The 13,345-nt window shown below is 38.3% G+C and overlaps 1 protein-coding gene across 1 annotated transcript in view; it reads right to left on the reverse strand.

Annotated features, from left to right (window-relative positions):
• Positions 1-5,728: 5,728 nt before the first annotated feature.
• The window catches only part of tusc3 (tumor suppressor candidate 3), a 106,727-nt gene continuing 99,110 nt past the window's right edge, over positions 5,729-13,345 (reverse strand). Inside the window, exons 9-10 of the mRNA XM_046047853.1 lie at positions 9,105-9,195; positions 5,729-7,181 (exon numbers count right to left, since the gene is read on the reverse strand). Of these exons, the coding sequence (XP_045903809.1) occupies positions 7,166-7,181; positions 9,105-9,195 (107 nt within the window). The 3' untranslated portion in view covers positions 5,729-7,165. The remainder of the gene's footprint in view (positions 7,182-9,104; positions 9,196-13,345) is intronic.

Consider the following 13,345-nt stretch of genomic DNA (forward strand, 5'->3'; position numbering starts at 1 on the left):
GGGCCAAGGCATGCTCTTTATATTCATAGCGGCAAGTGCTATGTAGCTCCACATAGGGGACACAGGAAGTGACATATAGCACATTCATGCGGCGTCGGAACCGCGTAGGAAATTCACAGCCGCACCGGCAGAACTCCAGAATGTGCAACTCGGCCGGCTCACGCGCGGACGCGCTTACAAGTGCGAGGGCCCGCCCAACGCTGCTTGCAGCTTTAATATTCATTTATAATTTATCAGACACCACATGTGTGTGGTATAGCCATACTTTTCAAAAGTTTTGGTGGCATCTCGGCAATGCCAACTCCGTCAAATACACTGCGCTCTCCATATTTCCCAATTCAGATTTCCCCACACCACCTCCCATTTTCTACCTCCTGTATACATACACACACAAACACACACACAAACACACAAATTGCCATTGAACATCTTTAATTTCCAACATGCCGTTATGTCAAACTGTTTACACTTGTTTTTCATTTCTGTTTTTGTGTATTTTCACCACATACTGTTGTGTCTGTTATGTATTTCAACTGTTATGTGTTGTGTCACCTAATAATAATAAAAAAAAAAAATAATAATATAATGCTCAACTTTAACAAAGACAGTATGGATTGTAGCAGCTGCAGTGGTGGGCCAATCACAAGACTCAATAATCAAAGAACACTGAACAAATAGTAATTTTTTCCAGATCTGGTTACAAAAAGGACTGAATGCAGGAATTGTTTGATAGGAGAATTTTCAATACTACTTGGTGCTGGGTTTTTTCGGTCTTACCGATACCCAGCCCAAATCCTCTGGGAACCATGAATAACTGTACAAACAATTTATGGCAATCCATCTAATAGCTGAGATATGTCAGTTTGGACTGAGTGACCAACATTGTCATTCCTTTAGCCAAATTCCTACATAAATGAGACTTTTTTAAAGATATGATGCTTCGGTAAGAAAATGAAAAGTGTGCTTTAAAATATAAACTTCATCAACATCAGTGTTTGGAAGATGCTGGCAAAAATCCTGTTTGATGAAAGAAATACTTTCAGGAACGACAAACAACATTGTTCTTCGCTTGTGATATTTTGCATTTGATCATAAAATTAATGAATGTTCCTGTGGCATGATGAAAGTTTAACAAGTTGGAATAACTTTTGAGAAGTAGAAAGTTTCAATGCATCATCTAGATGTTTTGCAAAAAAAATGTAATGAAAGTTTCACAAAATAGATAACATTATATCTCCTCTTCCCTCGATTTCACACCTGCACTTGCAGATTCTTTTAAAAGATATTTTTTCCTTACTGTTTGTGATTATGTATCAGAAAAATAGATCTGAGCTGAAATCTCTCTTCAAAATGAGTTCTTCTGCAAATAGAAGTGGTGATATCATATGTGGTTGATACTTAGTACTTCAGAATCTTGCACCTCACAAGCTGTCGTGCCACAGCATCATCTAGTATTATGTGTAAACTTATCATTTTATTTATGCTTTTTCTTCATTTCCATGACAGACTCTGCATGCACTCCCTTCTCTCTCTTTCTCTCTTTTTCAGGTAATGCAGGTTGTGATTGCTGTAAATCTTGTGATTATGTTTCAGGGCAGAACCCGGCTTATCCACAGGCAGGATCTGGTAGGAATGGTGATAGCGGTGTCGGCGGTGGGCATAGGGAATTAAGCATAAGCATCAAGGAAATACTTACTGCTGAATTATCCTCCCTGCAATCAGTTTCCTGAAGTACATTTTCTCATCAGTGGTGTGATTACTTCTGGAAATTGTAGTGGATGTTCATAGGACCTAGACGATGTTTCAGGGATTGTGTCAAATGAAAATAAATGAATTTTCATACACATCAGGGATTGATATCGTGCATGACACATGTCAAATCATGACATTCTTTGAAACAAACCCAGTTGTTAATTTGTTTAAGGCTGATGAGGACTTTCCTACAAGAAGATTCATTCTGTAACCAAAAAACCAGAAGCCATGCGCACAAGAGAAGAAGTGATGACACTTCACTGTAAAATTCCACTGGTGTAACCTGACCAAGACAATATGCACAAAAAGGATATCTTTCATGTGTGTAGGTTCCTGAGCTGACATGACCTTCACACGTGACAAAAAAAACTGCTGAACAGAAGCAGCCAGGCATCACCAGAAAAGGAGAAGATAGAGAGAGAAGACTGTGAAGTAATCTGCATTTTAACAAGTCAATTATTATTTATTTCTAAAATCTTGTGAAGATATTATTTTAGCTATTTCCATTTCTAATTAACTTCTGATAGCAATCTGGTCCATCCTGTCTTTTACATCATACAGGTTCATTTTTGGAAAGTACCTCAAAAAAGAGAAACAGCTGTTCAAGAGGGATGAGACAGAGAGAGATGTAACCATTACACAACCAATTCAAAACAACACGCATGTACTCACGGACACTTGCGCACACTTTGATCCATGCACACACACATACACACAAGAACAAGCAGAACACACAAACACAGAAACTGATGCAACAAAACAGCAACAATTGAAGCAGCACCCTGATGATAATTAGTGTAGCTGTGGTGTGGATGCCAGGAGAAAGTGTTTGTGGACTGCAGATGAGGGGAGAGGTTGGTCGACATTTAGGTGGCATCATGCCCTTAACAGAAGTTTGTTGTGGTGCAGCAGGACACCGGCACAGAGGTCAGAGACAAGAACATCAGACATCGGCGCCGAATCAGCACCACTACTGAGAAACAATGCACCAGTAGCTGTGAAATTATTCAAGATTAATTGCATTATATCACGTTACAGAAGGTGAATGGAAATCGAAAAAGTTCAATTCAATTGCAAAAAACATTTCCCTCAAAGCTGAGAATGATTATTTTTTTTTAGTTACACATGGCTTGGCTCAATAATTAGATCAACCTTATTGCATAGCAGTTCATGAATGGTATTGCTTTGAGTAAGTGAAGGCTGACTGCACTTCTCAAGGTTGCAAAATGCCCAATGCACACACTAATATATATTGCACACGTTACAATGAGGAGGCAGCGAATATGTGCTGTGACAAAGCAACCTCAGCAGGAGCACATGTTTAAAGGTCAAAATCAAATGAATAGTAAAATATGAAGAATGCTGAGCGACCTGCGGTCACCTCTTGATTTTATCAGGCGATAGCAATAAGAGCATGTTGGCCGTGTGTAAGTCAGACTGTAAACAAGCAGATCTTTAACAGGATAACAGAAATGAAAAAGAGCCTCCTGGAAAAGTTGAAGCTGTCTCTGAATTACTATCTGTAAAATATATCCACCATGACCTCCATAAATGTCAATCCTGCCGTCACCATCCAAATGCCAACAGCATTTCTTTGATTTTTTTTCTTCAAATGGAAGCATGGAAGTAAACATTAGCGGGTACAAAAGAACAATAACAACTAGTCACACAATAAATTTGAAAGGTTTCTTGTGAATGTGTTCTTCTGTTGTTGTGAAAGCCTATTAATTTTTATTTAATCCAGCTGATTTCATGCTGCAGCTCCTGTGCTCATACTGGAGAACAGTTAATACCTTTGAATTGTACAACAAATTTTCATTAAATTTATTAAAGTGCTCTAGTCACAGGCAGAAACCTATCCCAGCATGCATTGGACTGAAGGCACACTGAACAGCCTGCTACACAGGGAAAGATACAGGCAATCATACCTATTGACTAATAAACCTAATAAAATGCTGTTTAATTGTTATTATTATTATTTTCTAAAAAGCACTGAATATCACTAATCTGCCAGTAATGATTTTAGACCCCAGCTGTAAAACATAGTTTAATGCAATGGATTTTCATATGCTCTACCTCTGTGATTGTCTATCTATCCATTGTCAACCGCTTATCCTACGTACAGGGTTGCGGGGGGCTGGAGCCAATCCCAGGCTACATTGGGCAAAAGGTGGGGTACACCCTTGACATCGCAGGGCCACACATAGACAGACAACCACACCTAAGGACAATTTCAGAGACACCAATTAACCTAGCCTGCATGTCTTTGGATGGTGGGAGGAAGCCAGAGCACCCAGAGAGAACCGGGGTTTGAACCCACATCCTTCTTGCTGTGAGTGCTAACCACTGCACCACCGCACTGCCCATCTGTGATTGTGTTTGACAGTAAGTTTTATGCAGCGCTACGCCTGCCAAATCCCGAGTATGTCTATTTGGACATATGTTATTGGAGTTTTTCATATGAGGTGTAACAGGGAGTTAGACCTCTTTGGAGTCTAATCTAGCACAAAGGGAAGGGTTACTAACGCAATACATTCCCAAATATTGTGCTATGGTCAGAAAAAAAGAAGACAGTATTTAGAGAGGGGAACAATATTGATTTTGTTTTGTTAAAAATGTTACACATACTTTACAACAGATGCGTCTATAGGACCCCAAACAATGAGCAAGTACAGTTAATTTCAAGGATTAAACTTAAGTGTATTTGGTGTATTTACTGTGACCAGAGTTGGTCTCCATACTACTGATGTCTTATGAGAAATGCTGATCAGGTTTGTTAGGTTGCATTTGTTGCACCTGTTTGGTCTATGACATTTTCACCACAACATATAAAAAAGATAGAACACTAGATGTTTATCTTTGCAACCCGCGCTATTTAATTCTATAATTATCAAATTCATTAAATCACTCAGTTGCACACATCCAGTGTACATAATACTTTACATTTGAGCACAATAACAGAAACCATTTGGTTTCTGTTATTGTGCTCAAATGTAAATTTGCTGGTTTTGACAAAAAAAAAAAAAAAAAAAAAAATCATATTATTGATACTGCTGTACGTTAGGTTTAATTTTCAGTATTTGATTGCCAGCACTGAGGCCCCAAACTATAAAGGATTCAGAGAATATGGGTTCATAAACTGAATGAGCCTAAATTCTTTACTTTAATTAACATTGTTAATTCAATCAAGTGTGAAGCTTATTCTCTGTCATTATGTATTTTGTTGTGCAACAGCCCTCTATCTAATATTCACGTTGATTTCGCTTCATTTGCCAATACTTATCCCCGCCCCAGCAGGTGACATTTCTTCTGCTTATTTCCTCCACACCGTAAAGGCTAACAGCTGAATGGAAACAGATGGAATTCTCCTCTCAGTGCTGACGATCAGCATTGTTTCATTGTATCATTCAAGTAGTTTAAAATTCGTACTACAACTACGCCCTTCTACATCCTCGACACAAAAATTATTTTACATTGGGCCCATTAATAAGTTGGACATGGCATGGCTGAAGTTGGTTATTACGGTTATTATTCTACTCACTCCAAGGAAGATATTTATTAGCATGGCAGGCGTTACTGGGTACAATTAACTCTCATCTCTTACAAGGTGACTATGCTTATTACCATCTTGCAGAAGGTAATTATTCTAATTATACTTTGTCTCTGGAGTAAATAGAAAGGAGCTCAGTAACCTTTTAGTTAATTTCATTCCCTGCATGTACTGGCAATATACACTATTCAAAAAGTCTATAGCCAACTTTACTGAACTCAGTTCAGTATATAGTTCCTGACTACATAAAAAAAGGAAGGAAAAGATAAAAAACTGAAAATGCTCTGCAATTTCAGTGCAGTGACCAACTCAGTTAGTGTTAAGCTCAGTTTAGATTTGTTGTTGGTAGATTAGCTCTCTCACACACACTGACAATGGTTCACTCTTCCAATGATTTGAAACAAAAATATGCAAGAATGGGAAGTCTGAGAGGCAATATTTTTATTACATTTGTCAAAACTGGTCTATGTTCGGCACCACATGCCAGCCCACAAATAGCAGGTTACATAAATGGTTTCAATGCTCCAGCCCACTCAGTGTTTTAGTGGGCAGTCCACAAGTGAAGAAATGTATGAATTCTCTAATTCTCTATGCTTCTCACATTCAGCAAAAAAAGTTACAGCACTCGTAGACAGTCTTCTGTGAACTCTGTTTATTCTGTACTATTTTGCATCAGTGATGTGCCAGAGCAGGGGAAAGTGGATCATTAAGCGCAGCAAAAAGTAACAGTGTGGAGGCTGAATTAGTGTTTTTTGTCAAAGATTTGCATGTTGGGTTTGTGCTCATATTGGTCAACTCAACAATTTTTTTTTACTATTAAACGATGACCACAATCTTTGCCTAAGAACCAAGATGTTTGAGCTGCCTAATATAGATAATTGAGTTGTCAGTGGATAATACACTATACATCCAGTTAAAACATTTTTCAAACATAAAATGTAAATGAGATTACAGGGATGGAGAGAGGACAATAACATATGTTGGTTGTGGTCTTATTAAATCTGTAGCAAAAATAGTAAAGCCCAAACGTCAGACACAAACAAAATAGTACTGCGTAAGAGTGAAAAGCCATATAAACTATGATAAATGACTGGATTTATTCCAGTATGTGTGTCTTTATATATCTGCACACTTTTCTTTGTTTGAGTCAGTCATATTTTAGCTATATCAATTCTGACAGGGTCTGACTGAGTTCCAAACCTACAGCAGAAGCTGAAGCAGGAATTTCCAAGCTACAGATTAGCATCTTTATGAGTGCTTCTCCGAAAGCGGCATATGTGTTGTCACCATAAGAGACAAGGACGTGACAAGCACAGATTTTACACCTAGTTAATAAACTTTACTACTAACTAATCATGAAACATTTTCTCAGCTCGCATCTCTACTTCAGTATTCAACCTTTACCACGTTAACCATATTTCTAACATGCAATTCCACTTCCTGTCCTCTCAACACCCAGTTGTGAATTCACTTGTCTCTTACCCTCCCTTCACCTGTGACACAGTATTCATAAATCAAATGCAATACATAGATTAAAAAACAGCATACCACAGTCACAGGTCAATGTTTCTACCCACACAGAATATTCAGCCCCTGAAAGGAAACGACGAACAACAAAAATAGAGAGACATGCCAAACACCTTTATTTTCCAGTGTAAGAAGGAATAATTTATTTTCTATTCAGCTTGCAGAGTTTATGATCGCAGCTGATAAAAAAAACAACACGCAAAAAAGGAAACCCCACGATACACTTTAGACTCAATAGTGACACTGCCTCCTCCTCTTCAAGTATCTTCTAGACTCCTCCTCTCCTCACCAAACGCCTCGTCGCCATCCTGAATTCCGCTTCTGTCTTTTTTTTTTTTACTTAATAAGGAAGCTGAGAGACAGAGGATTAAACGGAGCAGAGCAGATGAAAAAAGAGAAACAAAGAAGAGAAGAAGAAAAGGATATAAATACAGTGTTTTTGTTGTGGCTAGTGTTGCACAGCAACATAAAACATTTTTTGCAGAGGCCAAAAATTAAAGCTAAATACCCGTGGCTGTTGATGATTATCTTGTTAGAAAATGCTCATTGCAGGTCTTGGAAGCATGTAATCAGGCAAAATTGCTCAAATGCTAGCAGAAGATGCGTCTGTCTCCATTAAACAGGAAAGGAAATTGAAGAGTGGCAGACTTGCCCCTAGACATGCTATGTTCCATTAAAAATCCAAAACATGCACTTTAATAACAAATAGGAAGTCACAGTCAAATCAAATGGAAAAGTAGACACCTATTTAAAGTATCACTCCTAGCAGCATTGTCTAATCCCACTAAATACACATGTGCTCTATTGACTTATGGCAGTTCTGAGGTGGTACTGACTGCTGCCTTATTAGGTAGTTCATTCTTTGTTGGTAAGCAGATCAGATGTGTATATATTTCACATTAAACAATATACTGACTTATACATTGCAGGAATTTATAAATACATCTTCAAATAATTATTCTCAGACTGCTTTCTCATTTCAAGAACCAGCTCAACTTTACTACTCAAATCACATTTCACTTAAATACTGCCAGAATCTTCCTTTTGTTTAGTTTAACTGATTAACAAGCAGGAATAGAGAAGGGCTCTATCAAAGCATTCTCACTTCAAATACTGTAGGTTTCTTGCTTTAGTTTATGGCCCTGTACATTTCAAATAATTTCCAAAAGGTTTCCTGAAAAGAACTCTATCATTTGGCTTACACTGTACTACAGGGTACATCTCCAATAAATAATTTCCAATTAACTGCTAGTGTAACCTTGAGAATCTTTTGGTCTCTCTTGTTTTTAGTTAAACATACAATCCCTATAAACCAAATTGCAGAGTTCTTTCTTTCACGAAACCTTTTTCAGATTAGACCTGTAAAATAAAGCGTTACCAGTTTTATTCCAAGACTAAACTCTCCATCGATGGTTTTAAGTCACTAGACAACAACTATTGGACTTGACACAATGCAATCTGGTCATATTTCAAGCCACAGGTCACAACAGGATTCAAGCCCCAATGACAATAAATGATCTGCCCTGGTGAAGTGCCCTGAACGTCTTCAATCCCTTCCAGCTCCAAAGGTGAGTTTCCGCACCTGGAGGTGTTTTGGTGTTACACTGTAATATCCTACAGCTGCTCAGGTGGCGGTGAATTGGACCCAGACTGTGCAGACTTGTAGAGTGTCTTCTGTCACACATTAAATCTTTATGTAGTGGTGACCTTTAGCTCAAAGTGGGACCAAATTGCAGCTGTTCTGGCTCACCATGCTGTCAGGTTTTAGTGTCCAAACACTATATGATATGAGTGTCCATTCACTATATGACAAACTGTGGAGAAGTTCTAATATGGAGCCATGGTTTCTAATATTCAGGGTAATGTCGAAAATAAATCTGTATTAATATACTGTATACTAAGTGTCCTGCAAATCATCAAGAAACACTATGAACACAAGAAACACTATGAGTCAACAAAGTCAGACTGGAAATCTCTGTTGACGTTTTAGCTGGAAGATTGGTCTCTTGAGAAAGAGCCTTGGCGCTGAGACTTGTATATTTTGGAAGGATCGTTTCCAATTGAACACCTGTCTTAAGATCAATGAAATAATGGGAATGGATGGATCCTGTTTTTGCACTGTCTGCAATAACTTTGCAGTGGTTTTATGTCAACTTAAGATGCGATTTTAAGATTCATTGAGTGCTTGTATATTTTGTTTGAATAACTGTCAAGTAAGCTGAATGAAACTAGTGCAAGCATCTCTACAGTGGTACTGTATGTTTGCTATTGCTACCTGTAGGGGTATCCATGATACTTGGACCTAAAAATGGAGAGCAGGAAGCTGAAGAAAAACACCACCAGGCCAAGGCCAACCAGGCAGATGACTGGAAAGAGACACATACACACACATAGAACATTGCTGGTTATAAAAGCTGCTAGGACCAACTGCACAACTGAACTACACATGTAATTGAAGTGTACACAAGTAAAAAAAATACATAAAATAAAAACAGTACATGAACAACTGAATTGACTAACTTACACCCGATGCTTTTAAGTTACCATATTTTTCAAACTTTTTGCAGGTCCTCCAGACAGCCTGTTACATGCATAATAATCATTAGACAATGGCCTGTGACAATATTTGATTCCTGGCTAAAGGCAACCACTTGAATCATTTCACGCACATTATAACCACTGATGCAACTCCGTTTGATCTCTGTTCAAATTCAATGTGCTTGCAGGGTTTAGACATGGTACACACTGAAAGCATCCTCTTGTGTTGTGTCTCATGTAAGCACCTATACTGGCTTACACACGCACAGCCAAATGATAACAAAAAATTAAATAACTGACATTTGCTAAAATGCTAGTAGCAAGGATGTTGAAAAGTCTAAAACATAACTTGGTGCTCTTAATCATGCCAAAAATATTGCCTAAATATTTACCTATATTTAGGCAATCCCTCAACGTATAGGTATAGGTGTGTGCCACTGCCTCTTTCTCGTCATCAACCCTGCTGTGCTACAGAACATTGTGTTTGCAACTATTATCATCTTCCTATTTCCTTAGTGGCTATTCTAAAGTGAAATATACATAAGCATGATCTTTAATCTGCAGTGGAATTATGTGTGTCTTTGTGTGTGGGTGTATGAGTGTATGCACACACCCTCATGTAGCAGCTAATCCTTGAGAAGCACTGTGTTAAATTAAACTGTCACCACCGACTGATATTGTTAATCAGGGATTAGGATGAGGACCTCTCCTGGAGACTAAATAGTGAGATATGCGCTTGTTCACACTGTGTGTGTGTGTGTGTGTGTGTGTGTGTGTGTGTGCGTGTAAAGTTATGTGTATGTGTGTGTGAGAAAGAGAGGGAGCGATGAGGCAATGTCAGAACAAAAGATTTGGCTTGGAAAATGTAAGGCAGATTCTCAGTGTCAATTTGTGTGTGTGTTTGCTGTCATTCATCTTCAGGACTCAGTGTGTGCGTATTCAGTGATCTGTAACGCATGTGTGTATAAGACTACATTATTTGCTGCCATTGCTCTTGGTCCGCGGGTACATAACTGCTCTCTTTTCTTTCACTTTATTTGTATTTTATACATAAGAATCATAGTACAAACTGTGTGTGTGTGTGTGTGTGAGAGTGAGAGTGAGAGTGAGAGAGAGAGAGACAGCCTTTTATAGGACATTCAAGTCCTAATCTGTCAATGGCAGGCATGTTGTGCACTAACACACAGGAGGCTCAGGCAGTGTATGTATGGGCGCATTTTCTTATACTTCTATTCTTATGAGGATCATCAGCCATGAGGGTAAATTGTTTTTTGAGAGGTGGGAGAACAGATCTGAGGTTACATAAAGGTACATAAAACATTACTAATTCGAGACAATGTCCTTACAAGTATTAAGTATTACAAACCTGTGTGTGTGTGTGTGTGTGTGTGTGTGTGTGTGTGTGTGTGTGTACGTGTGTGTGTGTGAGTGTGTAACATTGACTGAGTGAAGTGACTGAGAGCACTGCATATTTGAGAGTGCGTCTCAAGGGAGAGCCTTTATGCCCCTGTGTTCCCTGGGCTGCCATTTCCACATATGTGCCTTCCATTGCGTGAGCGACAGAACGTCTGTGCATCTGCATAAAGTATGGTAGGATGTATTTCCCATAGCTCATCAATTATCACTGAGGGGTATCTTAGTATGCTTGCATAGATAATGACACTCCAATACACACACGCAGTAAGCATGCTAATATGCTATGTGATTTATGACGTTGGCAAAATGACAAGTTGTTTAAGCTGAATGATTTCCTTCACTGACAAAGGTGGTAATCCCTCTTTTGACTGTATGACTTGGCTCAATTTAAATCATGATATATTGGCATGGTATAAATACATTTACATTTCCCCAACATGAGGAAGCCGATAAACATATTAAGTTAAGCCTATCTCATTAGGAGGACTATTATGAATAGATATTGTGATGCTAAATGGTTCTTCACAGTTTACTGTTTGTTTAGTAACTGGATTCAACAGTCACAAACTGACTAAACCTCTGGATACAAGCACCTGCAATTGTTCCATTGCTTTTATGCCAAACTGTTAGAAAGCCTGCAGCCAAGTAACACCAAACCAGGCTTTTTGTCAGCTACAACTTGCTTTTGATACTGTACAACATACCTTGTTTGATTTAAAATTATTTTTGAATAATGACAAAACAAAACTTACATTGTTTTCCAATGCAAAATCAAAGTCACTGAACTTTCCATCCATCACTACTTCTCAGGGCTCCGAGATTGAGTCTGTATCTCAATACTAGTATATGGGTATCATAACTGCATTCTCTCTCTTTTAAAAATAAAAAACTGAAGGTGAAACTGGGTTTTTATTTTAGAAACAGGTCATGTTTTTCCTTTGAGGGCAAAAGGAGACTTGTTGCTGCCACTTTGATGTCAGTGCTGGACTATGGCAATGTTGTATAGATGCATGCATCCATTTAAAGCCTGAAACTGTTTAAAACGGTTAGAGACCCTACTTCGGGATTGGGTTGCTTGCTCTGCACTGTCCACCCGTAGACTTGATCATTGGCACATTCTAATTTATGAGGCTATTCATGGTCTGCTTCCCCCATACCTACAAATATACATCCAAAAGAAAGGCACGGGAAGATACCGCCTTCGTTCTGAGGACTTATTACTATTATCTGTCCCTCATGTCTGGACTGAATTGGGAAAAAGGGAGTTCTTGGGTTTTTGTGTGGTATTTTTCTGTTATTTTGATTATGTCCATTCCTGTTTTACTCTTTGCCTCTGTGTTTTTGTTTAGGTTTTGGTTAGTTAGTTAGTTAGATCATTGCCTCCTTGTTCTCTGTTGTATTTGGTTTCACATGTCCTTGTGTATTGTCATTCCCTCATCATTCCCTATGTTTTGCATTGTTTTTGCCCATTGGATTTACCTTTATTAGACTGTTGGATTATTTCTTTGTGTTATCTGCCTTGTTTGTTGTTAAATAACAATTGAACAAGGGCTTGTACAGTAAATAAACTTACAACTTATTTCTGTACACTTTCCAAAAAAAACAAACTAAAGTCACTAGCACCGTACTGCCTCCAAATAGTGCATTTATAGACATTTGTGTGGGAGCGCATATGCTCAAATGTGAGTTTGTTTTGAAAGTGAAGCATGTACATGTGCAGGCTGTGAAAACTAATTTCACCACTTTAGCTCTCTTCACTAAAGAAAACAATTAATAAATAACTGAACATTGATTGTACATTCTGCTTTGTATTTAAAAATAAAATATTTTTATACTGTCACGTCTGATATAGGAATAGTTATTTTGTTGTATTTTCGTAAAATTGGGAGCTTTGTATTTTGAGGTCATGTCCTATAGTTGGCCAAGTTTTTTTTGGTTGTTTTGAATTGTGGTACTTCTTTACAGCCTTTTGGCATTGCACCAGAAAGATATGTGAATTTTTGGGTTGCAGATTTGCTTTGCTTTCATGCATTTTGTTCTTTCTTATTTGCATTTTATCCTTCTTCACTTTTACCTTCCTACTGTCTATTATTTATAGCTGTATAACACCATTTACTTGGACTTGCTGAGAAACTCGATGTGTGTGTGTGTGTGATTTCCGGTGCAGATGCCCATGGAAACAGCAGATAACTTCAAATACTATGGAAGCCATGTTGCAGGGATTTAACACCCACATCCAGTGATTACACTACCATTCAAGCCTAATCCTCTCTCTATTACTGACAGACAACTATTCTTTGCGCTGCTTTATAATGCACTTATTTAATTTGTGTGTCATCCCAGTGACAGCGGTGGGTGGGATATAAAACTGTTTATTCTAGCAAGCTTGTGTCCTGATAAGTTTCTGCACATAAGAAAAGAAGGGAAGGAAAGGGCGAGAGAGAGTTTGAGAGGAAGAAGGCAAGGATGAGCTGGGAGAGTGGAGACCGGTTGAAAGAAATGATGGAGCGCAGAGAGAATTGATAAATGAGTCCTCTGTGCTGTACACGTAATATGTCAGTG

Source organism: Micropterus dolomieu, linkage group LG04 (assembly GCF_021292245.1).
Source record: "Micropterus dolomieu isolate WLL.071019.BEF.003 ecotype Adirondacks linkage group LG04, ASM2129224v1, whole genome shotgun sequence".
Taxonomy (NCBI): Eukaryota; Metazoa; Chordata; class Actinopteri; order Centrarchiformes; family Centrarchidae; genus Micropterus; species Micropterus dolomieu.